The sequence below is a fragment of the Patella vulgata genome, chromosome 2 (assembly GCF_932274485.2).
Source record: "Patella vulgata chromosome 2, xgPatVulg1.2, whole genome shotgun sequence".
Lineage (NCBI taxonomy): Eukaryota > Metazoa > Mollusca > Gastropoda > Patellidae > Patella > Patella vulgata.
This window is the reverse complement of record NC_065880.2, coordinates 11,587,896-11,604,934: the sequence shown is the minus strand read 5'-3', so window position 1 is coordinate 11,604,934 and position 17,039 is coordinate 11,587,896. Positions and strand designations below refer to the sequence as shown.

The following is a 17,039-nucleotide window of genomic DNA, read 5'->3' as shown; positions in this document are numbered from 1 at the left end:
ATCCCTGCATTGGTCGAGAACGTTCATCTGGATTTTCCGGCGTGCGCTTCCCTTGTCAGCGGTGCAGGGAGGAGGTCCTGGCAAAGACAGTTGTCTAGTCGTTCGGGTGGGACCAAAAACCGAGAACCCGATGATACATTGGCGTGCACGTAAAAGATTCCCTGGTAGTTGGAATTCGATACAAGAGTAGACTATAGGGCCGCTGCCCGGGCAGCATTTTTTTCATAGCACACTGTATTACATATGCCCGTCCTCTTTAACCCAGTCAGAGCAGAACAGTAGGGCGTTAAACCCCATTTCATTTCATTTGGAGACAAGGGTGGCGTATCGTGTATTATCGGTAGGCAATCATGGGGCAAGAGGGGGCGGGGATGATGAATCTCTGTATGTTAAAGAGATGTCGGATAGTACCATGTGGTTAATTATGTATGGTTAGCTACCAGGTCTCAGGTTCGCCGCCGTTGTTAACCGAAAAGGTTCTAAAGGATTTTCCAGGTCCAACGTGGTCTTCCCCCTTGTCAATGGTACAAGATGGATTGCCTGGCAAAGTAGGACAACAAACTCTATTTGATTTCCGGAGTTAGTTCCCTTGCATCAAGTCCACAATCTACGGACGTCTACATTAGCCTACGGCCAATATTGATGACATACCTGACTATATAATCATGTGAACTTGTATGCAATTATTCCTCCATAACCCATTCTTGAAAGATATTTGTTGTTCTTGCAATGTCTGTGTATTTTGTCAACGGTTTGGTTTTGCATATAGCGCGGTTCTCCTGCATATTACAATAAGTTTAAAAGACAATATTGGTGTCAGTCACTCGTCACTTCGGTCAGTTATATAGAAGAATAACTCGTGTTTTCCTTTTGCGTTCGTCACTTCCCTTTCTTGAAAGCTTCACAACGCATCTATCGTAATAAAAATATATTTGGAACGTGCTTAACCAGTTCTATCACATGATAATGAATGACACTAATATTGTCCTTTAAGGTACGTTCCAGACAGTGGCGTATTAAAGGGGAGTTGGGGGGGGGGGCATAGGGCCATGGTGTTTCGGCAGAATAATAATACACCCCTGCGCGTATTTAGTGAGGGGATTAGTCATAAGGCCATAGTATTTCAGTAGAATAATACACCCATGTATTCCCAAGTATTTGACCACCCCAATTTGATTAAAATACAGATCTATATTTCGTTTTGCTTTTTATACCTTCGATGGCCTATACTACATGGATATCTGACCAGTTGAAGTGGGAGGTCGCGTCAGGGGTCGCACGAGCGCCTTTTGACCCTATGACGTCAGACATTGATTAATCAATAAGCATTGACGTTTCTAGTGGTTTATCCACAGTTCCGTGCATCGCACGCCAAGAAGTCGCCGTCACAGATGGTTTCATTGGCTAATCCCTCACATCATCCAGAACGCTGGTTATATAACAACTCTTCCACATCCTAGTGTCACTCGGCAAACCTCGGCAGATTCCGGTACCCTACATCTAACCTCGGCTGTATGATAGTAATTGATATGTACCTACGCCCGTACATTTGCGATGCGGCTACCGGTTTACTTTAACAGGAAAACGTGCCGCTTTTACAAAAAAGTCCCAAAATGGCGTCTTTTGTCGAGTGTATATAACTAAACGAGCAGAGGCATTGTCTCAAGGCTGCTGGTTTGCTATAATTCCCTGGTAATTCCCCAAACCCAATGCCAAACTTGACGTTTGTTGATATAATACATTCCCCACAGAATTCTCCATGTGCGCAGCCATTATTCATCCGGGACCTTTAAAATAGTTCTAATATGGCGGAATTCGTCATACAGCCGAGATTAGATGCGTAGAATCTGTCGAGGTTTGCCGAGTGATCCTAGTGTAGTAAAGACAAATAAAATGAAATTTTGAACTATAAAAAACCGAAACGAAATAGGATCTGTGTTTTAATCCGATTGCGACCACCTAGAAATCTATACGATGTAAGGAATTTATATATAGGAAACGAGATTAGTCAAATAAATAACCAATCTCCTTTTGTAAATATTAAAGATGAAAGAAACTAAGAATTATCATACATAAAAGAAATTTCTGATTTAATTACAACAGACAAGAAAAAAGGAAAGTTGACAATTAAGCCACATCCTTAAAATAACAATATAATCAATTCAAAGGCTTTGGATAAAATTTCAAAATAGCCATTAAACATCAAGACTAAACCAAATGAACCCACGACATTTTGTTAAGCGAACTGTAAGACGGGTTTATCAAAACTTGTTGTAGCCTATACATGTAGAGTTCGATCGTATCTGTGTAGTTGGAGTATTTATAAAGAAACGTGGGCTGGTGTCAGCATTGCAAAAACGATCGAAAAACGATTTCCAATCAATTAATTGTTCGATTGTTATAAACTGTCATACACAGACTCATTTCCACATGTTACACTGCCCGCTTGCTCCAAGCCATGAACTTACTTCATGATTTATTCTTTATATAGAATTTAATTTTCCAATATCATCCTGATAACTATCTGACAGTTTGAAAATAAGTGCCTATTAATGAAGTTGCAATGTTTATGTCGATATTTGTGGTTATATTTGATCCCAACAACAAAAAAGCAGTAAACGTGCCCACACTTCACTTATATTATCTTCGACTATCCCCGCCTCGTCCATATCAGTGACGTGGATAATCCACGATGCTAAACTTTTATGGTTAAACTGTCTTTTGTTGTTGATAGAACAGTTCATGACCACATCCCGGCGAAGTGGCAACCATGCAAATTTCGACTTTATTTGATTTTAGAACACAGAAAACACAAGAAATAATTACAAAGGCGAAATGGCACAATTACAACTCGATTCTAACTGTATCCAATTCCAATCAAAAGAATGTTGATGAATAGGTCGAACTAAAGCCATAACAAAAGATTTCTTCGTAATACACCGGGATGCATATCTGAAAAAGCAAGAAAAATAATTTTAATTCAAGCGTTTGATGCTGATGAAAAGCCGCTTGTAGTGTTTTATAAAAATTTAAAGGAGCTAAATCGCTAATATTTGGACCCTAGAAAATTGACACAAATGGGTAGCAACGCATACAAAAATGTAAAATGAATGTATATAAACTGATTTACATTCAATCGTTTCCGTTTTTACTATAATTTCAAATCAGTTATGTTCGGCGAAATACGCCAGAAGTCTCAATCGAATAACAATCTCTAGCGTCTGGTTATTCCAGTCTACACCGATAGTATTTACTGCGTATGCTCTCCAGATAAGAATGTGGCGTCACCGTTTGACATGACTTGTGGAATATATCTAGCCTCGTTCTTCAGGTCCCTTGTTACAAATGGCATTATGGTACACGATTACAATGGTAAAATGTTTATTTTGTCCTAAATATTGGATATCAGAAGCCCTTTTTTTCCCGGTAAGAAAACAACACCAACGTTGATTTAAATTGACAAATAATTCGTGTTTTCAATTTCGAAGACTTTGGATGATATTGAGTTTGAGACCTAACTACTCTAAAATATTTCGATCCCGCCATCGGCCTAGAAAGTTCATCTAGATTTTCCGGCGTGGTTCCCCCTTCTCAGTGATGCAGGACGAAGGGCCTGACCAGGACAGCTGTCCAGTCATTCGGATGAGACGAATAACTAACGCTATTCCATGACTTCCGTCAATACATGTATTTTACAAATCGTTTATTACATTCTGTCATAAAACTATACAATAAAACCAGACATCAACATACACCCACTCACAGTTCTCTACGCACAGAGGACTGTCTACACTGAGGGCTAAATCTATTTGTTAAGGCCAGCTCAATTTTTGTCAAGGTCGGTGTGATGTAAATAAGGTTAGGGCACGTGACTGTTGGCTAGATTATAGGTTAGGGTTAGGGTAAGCATTAGGGCTAGGTCGAGGGTTAGGGTTGGGATTAGCGTTAGCCTTGTTTACATCTCGTGACCTATGACGAAAAATTGAGCTGGCCTTATCATTTAACACTAAGCCTACATTGAGCTAATTGTAGACAGCGTAAGTTTATAAGAGTCTTTTACAAAGAATTCCTAGAAATCTACAGCCGAGACTACTTTAAATTTGCGGTGATTGTTCTATGAAACATAGAGAGCAAACCTATTGAATTGGTTGCCATGGAAGGTACGCCCACGTATGGGCGGAGAACAGGGATCATCCTCTCAGTATCCCAATGCTTCACGTCGAATATGAAAAAAAAATCTTTTAGAAACTGTAGCCTCTATCGCATTCAAACGGTTTTCGGAAAAGGGGGGTAAATCCGGAACGGACGTTCACAGAACGCTCAATATCGATAGGATTTGGTTTGTCCTCTAGTGACCCTTTAACGAAATTCGTAATAATTCCGTTAATCAGCGGTTGCCAGGCAAGATACGTCCACATTAATATTTGCAAGAGATGGATAGAGAACAAGCTAAAACAAAGAAGAAGCGATTTTTCGTACAATCAGGAGCCATAAGCAAGGAAGTTCTGGTCTGATATGCGCGAACATCGAAAAATGGGATAAAATTTGTGACATCTAGAGGGTCCACAACTATGGTATTACATATACTTTTACTTTACACTAGTTGCGTACGAGGGGCGGCCATTTGTCCGGCAGTTTTGGTCCTATTTTCACGAAATTTGAACTCAACCAACATTATGGTGTAACGATAAATTTGAACCTCTAGATAGGGACCACAAGCTAAAAAGCGATTTTTCGTACCATCAGGGTCATATTTTGGAAGTTACGACCCGATATGCGCGAATATCGAAAGGAACCAAGATCTTTAAGTTATAAACATGTATTTAAAGTTGTGGACGAACATCCAGACGGACAGGGGCGATGACAATATACATCCACATGAAAATGTGGGCGTATAGAAACTGTAGCCTCTAGCGTGTCAAGAAGGTTCTCGGCAAAGGTGGATTACGCTGGAACGGAAGGTTTCGGAACCCTGAATATCGTAAGGGTTCGTCCTCTCATGAACCCAATGCTGTACACAAAAAATAGGGAGTTGGATGGCTGAATGGTTATCACGTACGCGCTGTTTCATAGTCTGCCATTGAGTCAACTGGCGTGGTTTCGATTCCCCGGTTGGGTCGCCTGTCCATCCCCGTGTGTTTTCTCCGGGTCCTCCGGTTTCCTCCCACTGTTAAAGACCCCTACGCGCAAGCGAATTATGGAAATAAAATTGAACAATATGTTAGTCCCGAAATGACCTAGTTTTGTGGGACCATGAGGTTGAACAGGCGACATTACTCCTTGTCATGTACAACCGAAAAATTGAAACCACGCCAGTTGACTCAATGACCGACCTAATGATACAGCGCGCATGCACTAACCATTCGGTCATCCAACCCCCTTTTCCCAAAGAACAAGCATGCAGAGTTTCATGTCGATTACGCTAAACTTAACGAAGCCTTAGTCTTGAAGATTGTCGACTCGTGAACAAGTCCATGAGACCAGTTTAAGATATACAGACACCGGACCCCTCCCCCTCCTCCCCACACCCACACGACTAGATTCTAAACATGTCAAGTAACTTGAACTGACTTAAAATATTATGCAAGTATTTTGGGTTTTCCTCCCAAAAACACTTTAAAAGACGAACTGAATTAATTTGTGCCTGCATAAATAGAAAACAGTATTATATCACACGTATTTTCTTATAACAACCATGGCGTTATAACATATCAGTCTAAAATTAGATCGCAAATACATTACTTTACCCTGATTGTCAGACAAGATTTTGGGGGATTACCATTACATTGATTTAAGGGAATTTCTTCCCAAAGCATTAATTATTTGAATTTATTTTCAGAAACAGCTACGCTCATAGACAAGAGTAATTGTCATTGAGAATGTGAAAAAATTAAGCTACTCGTAGTGTATTCAGACCATGTAAACGACTGATACACAAGACTGTATAAATTGTCTTTGAAATAGCCATATTCCCTTGAGGGGGTGTTAATTTGGAGGAGGTATAATATTATTTTCACTGGGAGATATTAGATAAGACACAGTACGACCTTAGCCTTACTGATCTCCATCTCATAATTCATAACACAATTGATTAATTTTTATTTTGGGGACACAAGACGCTGTAACAACAAATTACTCACGAAAGTCATCGTTTATCATCTCTGCTCGATGACTTAATCCGTCATCCTATTAAATTCCTAGTTAGTGGGCGTCGAACAAACAATTAATCTATCATAACGCCGTATAAACGCATCCAGCCTATTGAGATGACAATAACCTTATTAGGAAAAGAGATGACGTCATCTTTTCTGTATATTTATTCTGTGGAATCAGTATGGTGATACTGATAACAAGGGCAACGACTTTCCAAAGTGCAGAACTTGGAATTAGGAGAAGAGATGACGTCGTCTTTTCTGTATATTTATTCTGTGGTATCAGTATGGCGATACTGATAACAAGAACAACGACGTTCCAAAGAGCAGAAATCGGAATTCCATAACTTGAAGTTTGTTGTCTATTCGAAACAATATGGTCATAAATAAGATCACATTTAATCTGGAAATAAAATGTGGTTTAACATCCTACTTTTTTTGCACCATCCGAGCTAACATTTAATTTGGACACAATCTTGTCCGCCGATCCATTCACTTTAACTTAAAGGGACTATCCCGATTTCAAGAGAGTCTCAAAAATAAAAGTCAAGAGTACGTATGAAATTTAAGCGCCAAAATATAGACGAATGGTGTATTTACCTTCTCTCAAAATTCCAGCCCAAAATATTGAGCCGTTTGGACGTTAACGTCAAAACTGCTTATCCGGACACGTAACCCTTTTAAGATTTCGGGGCAGTTTTTTCGTTGGGTGACCTGATAATCGGATCCTGTTCCTTGAGAGGTCTATATAGTGAATGACCCATGTGCTCTACTTGATAACGAAAGGTAAATTTCACCTACACATTATTTTTATAAAATAAAAGTCTGGTTTTATCCAGACACCGCATAGTACAGCTTGGGACACTTTGACTGAAATTTTCAGCAAATTCCCTTTACATTATCTAGTGTTTAACTACATCATGTTATTGACAATGTAATATAAATGTGACCTGTGTATTATGTATGATAGGATAAAGACAGCATCATGACTGTTTCTTTAATAGAATTGATGTACCGTGTTAAGACCCAGTTTCTTAATAGATGTTAATATTCCGTTTCCCCTTTGTTATAGTCTGGAGGCTCAGCGCGGGGGGCGGGGGGTGGTGGCGGGGCTGTCCATCAAATGGGCACAAAACCAGACCCAACTTTTCTAGACTAAAATTTTGCGTAGAACACGATGCCGAGTGGTAATCAGTCCTCCGTTGGGTCGTTTTCGAGATATTCGGGGTCAAAGGTCAAATGGGTTCATTTGCACTGAAAGTGAATGCGCGGTCATTCTTGTATTATGACAATAAGCTGAAAATGATCGAAAGTAATTACACTTTTAATAATAGGAACATTTAAAATGTATCTTTAGGTGGTCTTAGCACCAAACTTTTACTTTGGAATGTCGAAAATGATCTTGCATAACAGAACCAAAACGCTTCGGAGCCTGTTTCAAAAATACGTAAAAACTGTTAAATCAAAACCTCTCCGAATTAGTTTTAGTACGAATGCTATACATAATGATACTAGTTGTCTGAAAAAAATAATTAAATAGTTCGATGGCTGGACTCCAGCCTGCAGGCCGCGTCACAAAGCCTGCCAAAATTTTCCCCGCTAACATTTACCAATACGACATATATATCCTGTGAACTACTATGTAAAATGCATTCGTCGGTTTTATCTGCGTCCATGTTCCGGCGAAATTCATAAAAACTCATAAAAAGTTTGCAAACTTTTAATCTCGTCGCCAGATGCGTGTTTTCCCGTCACAGATTAACTTTGGTTTTCCTAGACTGGGATTCTCGGAAATCCACGCGGCCTGCAGGCTGGAGCCCAACACCGAAACTATTCAATTGTTTTTCAGATAACTAGTATCATTATGTATAACAATCGTTGTGAAAATAAAACGTGCAAACACGGTAAATTTCACCTTTTGACCTCCAGGGTCACTAAGACAAAAGGTGAATTTAGCAAGTTTACATTTTTATTGAACGTGTGATTACTTTCGATCATTTTCACTTTCTTTTCATAATACAAGAATGACTGCGCATTCACTTTCGGTGCAAATGAACTCATTTGACCTTTGACCCCGAATATCTCGAAAACGCCCCAACGGCGGACTGATTACCACTCGGCATCGTATTCTACGCAAAATTTTACTCTAGACAAGTTGGGTCTGGTTTTGTGGTCATTTGATGGACCCCCCCCCCCCCCCCCGCGCTCAGCCTCCGGTCTATTAGAAGGTACCCCTTGTCAGTGACAAGGACGGAGGGCCTGACAAGGAAAGCTGTCTAGTCGTTCGGATGGGACGAAAAACCGAGGCCCCGGGTACATATTGGCGTGCACGTAAAAGATCCCTTGGCAGTTGGATTCCATCATAGCACACTGTATGGCGCATGCCCGTCTTCATTAGCCCAGTCATAATTTGGAACAGGAATTTGCTTCCATTAAAGCAGTGTTTAGTGGGATTACCTCTAATCAAACGAAACACTGTGGGGAGTATGTGTTATCTGTGGTGTTGCAATAATTCGACTGTATTGAGATTGACGGAGTCCATCCGACCACGTCCTCTTGACGCAATCCAACCGCGGCTTTTTCTCGCTACCATGAACCTACGGAATGGAATCACGGCACTACATGAAGTTATCGAAATGAATTGAAGTGAAATGGGGTTTAACGTCCTACTGTTCTGCTCTTAAACTGGCCTAATGAAGACGGGCATACGCCATACAGTGTGCTATGAGGGAAATTTTGCCCGGGCAGCGGTGATACGGCCTACTCTTATATCGAATTGCAACTGCCAAGGGATCTTTTACGTGCACGCCAATGTGTACACGGGACCTCGGTTTTTCGTCCCATCCTAATGACTACACAGCATCAAAGGTGTATAAAATGTATACCAACCTGTTTCTGTTTATACCCCTACAACAAGCCGGACATTCCGGGTTTTCCATAATTTCGTGTTCTTCGTCACAAGAAACTGTGTAAAACCATTGGTACCCGTCGTTGCCTTCTGATGGCTGATATACCTCCACTTCTGTATCATTTATATCACGTGCATATCGTAACAACCTCCACGATGTCCTGGAAGGGCAGACAGGTTGAGCTGTGACAGGTTGAAAAGCTCTTTTCTATAAAAGAAAAGAAGAGAAATAGAATTGGGGATAATTAAATGTCTTTCTGCTATTTAGTAAATCTATTTTAAAGTTGCAATTTCATATTTTTAAGTTATATTTTTAAAATTTATTAAAATAAAGCCTTAAAATAGATGGTATCTATAAACAGCCCTACCTTGTTAAAGAATAATCCTATTAATTCTATAATTCACTATTGCCAGTTGAGAAATTGGCAAAAATATCATTTTCATCTTCAAATTCAAACGTTTGAAGATAGCTACTCCATGGTGGAGAATAGAAAACAAAGGAGGTAATTGGGAGGTAATTGTGTTATTATTTCAGGTGTAAATGAGTTTTAAGTGTGAGAATGACACCTATGATCGTATAATGGTGAGCAAAAAACATAGAAATAATTATGTTTTGACTTTCTTAGAAAATATGAAATTGTAACTTTAAAACAACTGAGCGTCATCATTAGTACTGTCATTTTGATTGGCTTTGAATTAAAAAACAGGAAAAAGTTACACAATATATACAATAGTTGAATTTATACCCGGGCTTAAAGGGTCGATCTCGATTATATTTTGAAGAAAAAACTGCTTAATTTTGTGTTAAAAGCTCTTAAAATCCTCTTTAGGGCCGAGCAACTAACTTAATATACGTGATATGTTTTTAAACAACTTAAACCCGTCAGTCTTCATCTGGAAATATTCAAATGTGTGAGCTTACTATACAGTGTCTGGATAAAAATAACGTGCTGGTGAAATTTACCTTTCGTTATCAAGTACAACATGTACTATATAGATCTCTAAAGGAACGACAATAGACTATCAGGTCACCCAACGAAAAAATTGACCCAAAATCTTAAAAGTGTTACGCATCCGGATAAGCGGTTTTGACGTTCATGTCCAAACGACTTAATATTTAGAGCTTAGAGCTGAAATACACCACTCCTCTATATTTTGGCGCTTAAATTTCATACGTACTCGAACTTTTATTTTTGAGACTCTTTTCAAATCGGGATAGTCTTATTTATGCCCTAAGCCATGTTAGTCGTTTAATGTTCACCTAGACTAGACACTTATTCTACGTGAAAGATATCTAGAATAGAACAAAAGCTCAACTGCAATCAGGTATTTTAAAAGACGAAACCATTTTTTTAAAGCTAAATGTTCTCTCCCAGCTTGGATTCAGATTTAAAATAGGCCCATTAATAATTATTCGCGAACAACAAAATGGCGACGGGCTTATTATATAGCGCGCATCATAGATCGACGAAATTTCAATTCAAGATATTTTTGTAAATACTGAAAGGAATTGAACCATTTTTGGGCCGAAATTCCTATTAAAGTTCGTCCAACATGCTATTGTAGTTTACAAGGGATTCCTATTGTAGTTTACAAGGGATTCCTATCGTAGTTTACAAATGATTCCTATTGTAGTTTACAAATGATTCCTATTGTAGTTTACAAATGATTCCTATTGTAGCTTACAAGGGATTCCTATTGTAGTTTACAAATGATTCCTATTGTAGTTTACAAATGATTCCTATTGTAGTTTACAAATGATTCCTATTGTAGTTTACAAGGGATTCCTATTGTAGTTTACAAATGATTCCTATTGTAGTTTACAAATGATTCCTATTGTAGTTTACAAATGATTCCTATTGTAGTTTACAAGGGATTCCTATTGTAGTTTATAGAGATTCCTAGCGAAGCCATGAGACTGTACTGTAAGTGAATATTCTAACTTTATAAACCTATAACGGTAAATCTCTTTGATCTTTGGGGTATATTCTATGCCCTTAATAACCTGCGGTCTGAAAGTCGGGGGTGGCTTTCGATATATACAGGCGAATTTTTTTTTTTTTTTTTTTTTTTGGGGGGGGGGGGGGTATTCTTCTGCAAGTTTTTCTTCAAACCTATAACGGGTTATTCTGCCAGGGTTGGGGTTTTGTTTCCATAAGAAAACATGATATAAGATTTTTCTTACGGGAATTCTGGGATATTCTCATATTGCATCGACGGGTTTATAAGCAAGATAAAGTCCTCGACTTCGGTTATGCTGGGGAAGAAAAACCCTCTACCGAAAAACCTCATCCTACCGACCTCGGTTTTTCTTTTTCTCGGGTTATTTTCTTCAGTCTTTCTTTCCCTCGGGTTATTTTCTTCAGTCTTTCTTTCCCCAGCATAACCTCGGTCCCGTGCTTTATCCTACATTTAGAGTATGTTTGACGGGTCTAACAGACGTGTACCCGTTTTACTTACTTCTATTGGACTACTGAATATTTTAGGGGGTATCTTGGGTTTTTTGGAACCAACTTTTAATCTTCTATCCATTAAAGCTGGATGATTTTTCAGGAAGGCATAAAGTCCTTTCAATCTATCTTTTATGAATCGGGCTTGATGTGGTGATAGCCTCTCAATTGTATCGTCCTCCATTTCCCGTATAATACTATTAGTGTAAGCTGAAATACAACATATACACATGATTAAAACATGCATTATACAAATTATACAAGAGTTAAGTATTGTTTAATGGTCGAGAGCGAGACATTAAGTAATATATTGTAACAACAAGAGGACCGTCAGGTCCGAGTGTTTTTACAATATATTACGCAATGTCTCAGCTCGAGACCATTAAACATCTTAAAATACAGACACTCCGCACGTGCGTTTACAGTGAAATACGTCACTCGACGTACGATTGGCAAGTTGCCCGTACGATTATTTGAAATAATGGTACGCCAACATCAAAGGGTGACGTCACATCTGTATTTTAAATCAGCTTAAAATACAGATGTGACGTCATCCTTTGATGTTGGAGTAGCATTATTTCAAATAATCGTACGGGCAATGTGCCAAGCGTAACTTGGTAAAATATTGAACTCGAGTGACGTATTTCATTGCAAAGCACGTGCAAGTGTCTATATTTTAAGTTGTTTAATGGTCTCGAGCTCAAGACATTGCGTAATATATTGTAAAAACATTCGGGCCTCACGGCCCTCATGTTGTTACAATTTACTTAATGTCTCGCTCTCGACCATTAAACAATACATAGTGCAGGTCTTTCTTTAGGCCTGAAATGTTATATAAACTATTAATTAGACATTTATTAACAATGTTGAATCGTGCTGAATAATCTTGCTTAAATGAATCCAAATAAGCGATATCCCCACCGCAACTGTAAATACGTAAACGGATAGAGAATACAACATAAAACATTTGAATCCAGGGGCCGGTGTATGGCTAAATCTATTTATTAAGGTCAGCTCAAATTTCGTCAAGGTCGCTGAGATGTAAATTAGGTTAGGTCACGTGATTGTTGACGAGATTGTAGGTTAGGGTTAGGGTAAGCATTAGTGCTAGGTCCAGGGTTAGCTTTAACAATTTAGTGTAATTTTAGGAATTACGAAAACATAATGGTTATTATTAAGCATCGCCTTTTGACCACAGCATACAAAATCTCCGGGTCCTCCGGTTTCCTCACATTGCTAAAGACCCCTACGCGCAAGCGAATTATTGAAATAAAATTGAACCATACGTTAGTCCCGAAATGACCTAGTTCGTGTCAATAATTCGCTTGCGCGTAGGGGTCTTTAGCAGTGGGAGGAAACCGGAGGATCCGGAGAAAACCAACGAGGTTAGACAGGCGACCCAGTTGACTCAATGACAGACTTTATGGTACAGTGCGCACGTGCTAACCATTCGGCTATCCAACCCCGCAAATATTGCACCCGAAGTTAGCCCAGTATCAGACGCTGCATCTTCAAAAGTCGTCACCGTAAGTTGGTGGTAGTGTTACATACTGCAGTGTTAGATATCTGTATGCTTCTTTTTTTTTTAATTTGTAAACGCGATTAAGGACACGGTTCAAAAAGAATTTGTTTTTAAACAAGAGGTCCAAGGGTCTTTTAAGATTAAAATCTATAATTGCTTAAAGATTAGATAAAGAACTGATGTTCTCGCTATAATAGTTTAAAAATAGATAATGATAAGAGAATATGCCGAAATTTCGGTCAAATTGCTTCGCTCTGAACCCAGATATTAGCAATTTACATGTAATTTAAAGCTAGCCTCGATTGTCATTTCCAACGTTGGTACGATAATCTCGATTATCCATTTTTACGTTAAATTATCCATCACAAAATGTATTCAAATCCACTAAATATCGCAGGATAACGATGACATCGAGGATTGATTATGGTCTGGATAAGTTAATTAATGTCTAATTAATAATTTAGATATAACACTTCAGGCCCAAAGAAAGACCTGCAATACGCAGATTTAACTCTTGCATAATGTATGTTTAATATGATGTTAGCGGACTACTCACATCTAAGAAGTGGGTTTTTGAGCGATGTCCGGTATTTTTTTTAATAATAAAAGGATTAAAATGGGATTTAACGGCTCGTCAAAAAAAAAAACCACTAAAAATGTCCGACGAGCAAAAGAGATAGAGATTGGGTTTTAGCTTAAATATTTTATTCGGATTCTTCAGGGACACACGACAGAGAGATAGAGCGAGAGATAGAGATTGGGTTTTAGCTTAAATATTTTATTCGGATTCTTCAGGGACACACGACAGAGAGATAGAGCGAGAGATAGAGATTGTGTTTTAGCTTAAATATTTTATTCGGATTCTTCAGGGACACACGACAGACATGAGGTATGTTATTGAGGTCCTCTAGGCAATTATCCTCATAGCTCAACACTTAAAAAAGAGAGAGAAATGGCGTTTAACGTCCACTCAACACAAACTAGGTCATTTTGGTTCAACATTATTTCAATAATTCGCAGTGTGGGAGGAAACCGGAGGATTCGGAGAAAACCCACGAGGTTGGTCAGGCGACATTACTCCGTGTCACGTACAACCGGGGAATCGAAACCATGCCGGTTGACTCAATGACAGACCTTATGATACAACGCGCTCGCGCTAACCATTCGGTCATCCAACCCCACCCCCATATTCTGATGACCAATACCTAGATGTTAAAATTTGCTGAATCAATAGATATGACCATTAGTTATTATTTTAAAGGAAGATAGCTGGTGATAGAAATAGCCTGCTGATAATAATATCTAATACTTGATCACGGTGAGATGATCGTGAAATGGCTGAAAAGCTCTTAAAGGATAACACAATTTCCACATATAGATGTGCGAATATATATATATCGCGTAAAGTAGACAACTTGAGATGAGCCAACGCAATGACGTATTAAATCGCGTAAAGCAGAGATTAGAACAATAATCATAATACTTAGACTCACGATTAATTTTGACTCTTTAAATTAATAGATTGGCATGAATTCTCACAAAAGTATGAAACGAGTTTTAGAAATTTAATTTCGATTCTGGTCCATAATATTTTCAATTCTATTGTGTTTTAAAGGAGGTGTCTATGACGTCACGGGGACCACGTGAGTAAGACGCTGGCTCACTATATAGCCTGTAAGATTTTTGCTAGAATTTTTGCATTATAATTAATGATGGCATTATATTGTATTAATTAATTGTACTAAATGTGCACTAAAATATGAGGGACAAATGCGTATATAAAAAAGAGTTATAGAACCAAAACATAGCTGGTTCTATGTGTCAACAACATGTTACCAGATTACACGTGATTGGAAATTTACCTATTGCATCATTTGGTTTAAGGAACTAATCATATCAGTAATTGCACAGGTTCAGGGTCATGAATAGCCTAGTCTGTGCGTGATGTCCATAGGTGCTATAAAAGAAATCATGGCAAACTTTTAAGCCAGATTTCATTGGATTTCGGAGATATTAACATTTGAGTTCCTAGACAGCAGCTTGATTCTGGAAGGGAAAAGAAGTAGCAATTTCTATCAGCATACCCAGCGAGACTGGCTGGCTAGTGTTTGAGAATGACTTTAGTATTGTAATCTTTTCTATGCTTGTATCTATGTATCCGGCTATGATATATAAGATGTAAAAACGAACTGTTGCATTGTTAAACGTCTTAACTATAACTGAGATAGACAACAAGAAGAAGTAAATACACGCGAAGGGGAATCAAAGACGACAACTGAAAATACTAGACGATCACGAGGCTAATAAGATATGTAGTAGGAAAAGATGCATGAGTTATACGTAGGATGTGGCGACCGCTTTTGGAATACCCCGCTCTCCATGTCTGACAGAAAGGCCCATGGAGCTACGAGCCTGGAGCCTGTGGGTTCGCTCCCTGTGATGGACGAGAAAGTTCATCTTGATTTGCCTGTGTGGTCTCCCCCTTGTGAGTGGTCGTATAACACGTGGTAACCTGTTGGCATTTATCTTAAAGACCATTTATCTCCCATCATTTCATCAATTATCTTTTTATATTCCGGTCCATGCAAAGACCCATTCTATACAAACGTCCATCGACTCAAACTAACCTTTGACAAATCTTAGTAGCAAGCATGAGTGGACATTGAAATTGACATGATGACGCACATTGAAATTAGTTTAGATACACCTATTAATTTACTAATTATTTGATTGGAAGAGTCGACGTGACAAGGCTAATCAAACCGTAAATCATTGGGTATCTGCATCCCCACTAGACAAATAAATATAATTATAACTAGTATATTCAAATTTAATTAATTTGAACGTCATTATAGGCTATGGCGTGGGATAGGCAGTGACCACCTGGTAACTGGAAGATTCGTTTAATTTAACGAACTATGTTGACCAAACAAACGTCGTATCCGACTAATATTCTTATTAGTTACGCTTTGTTATAATTGTCATGTTGCCACGACAGACGTAGTTGGTTTTCCCCGATAAATGTTAGTCGGTACACTATACAAGAACGCCCGTGGACTATATAGTATAATATATACGTTAGACTCCCATCCCAACCACTCTACTACTGATTGTGATTGATATCCTTTAAATATCACCAATTCCACATCAACAATAACTAAATATCACAAATTCAAAACTAGAGATTCCCCGGTTGTACGTGACAAGGAGAAGGGTTGCCTGTCCAACCTCGTGGGATTTCTCTGGGTCCTCCGGTTTCCTCCCACGGCTAAAGACACCTACGCGCAAGCGAATTATTGAAATAAAATTGAACCACATGTTTGTCCCGAAATGATCTAGTTTGTGTCGATTGGACGTTACCCCCCCCCCCCCCTCTCTCTCAAAGCTAGAACCAAAAATGAGACAAACGTGTTTTGAGATAATCAAAATCAGAGCAGCGACTGACGTTTCGTCTGGTCTCCACATTAGAATAAGCCGTTAGAGACATGGCTTCTAATTGTATAAAATCACAAACAGTTGAGGTGGTTTAAACGAATTTAAAATTAGATATGTGTGATATTTTAAAATAACTTTTCAACAGGTGCAGTTGTCCTTTTAATGTCCACTTTGATAACGTAAGGTAGTTATTAATGGTCGATGTGGCGATTTGTCTCGATTCCATGCGTATTATACGCGGATGAATCTTTGGTTACGTATCTATTACCGCGGAGATTGATTTATCCCGTTGTCTTTGTCTAACTCCCCGACTGAGTGATTTTAAATATCCCCAAGTATTTATTATATATTATAAACATTTCATTAGGTGTCTATATCGGTAGTTTTTATACTCATTTTTACTAGGCTTACTAACTACTGCATTGCATATTGGGGATCATGGTGGCTAAGTGGGTAAGACGCTGGCTCGCTATCTGGAGGTCGGGTGTTCGATCCCAGCATTGGCCGAGAAAATTCATCCAGATTTTTCCGACGTGGTTCGCCCTTGTCAGTGATGCAGGACGGAAGGCCAG

At 38.7% G+C, this 17,039-nt stretch overlaps 1 protein-coding gene across 3 annotated transcripts in view; it reads right to left on the bottom strand.

Annotated features, from left to right (window-relative positions):
• Positions 1-2,063: 2,063 nt before the first annotated feature.
• Positions 2,064-17,039, bottom strand: part of LOC126809730 (neurotrophin-3) — a 52,183-nt gene continuing 37,207 nt past the window's right edge. For all 3 annotated transcript variants that reach the window (XM_056099055.1, XM_056099056.1, XM_050534482.2), the window contains exons 4-6: positions 11,521-11,720; positions 9,042-9,268; positions 2,064-2,952 (exon numbers count right to left, since the gene is read on the bottom strand). In XM_056099055.1, coding sequence (XP_055955030.1) covers positions 2,823-2,952; positions 9,042-9,268; positions 11,521-11,720 — 557 coding nt within the window. In that variant the 3' untranslated portion in view covers positions 2,064-2,822. The remainder of the gene's footprint in view (positions 2,953-9,041; positions 9,269-11,520; positions 11,721-17,039) is intronic.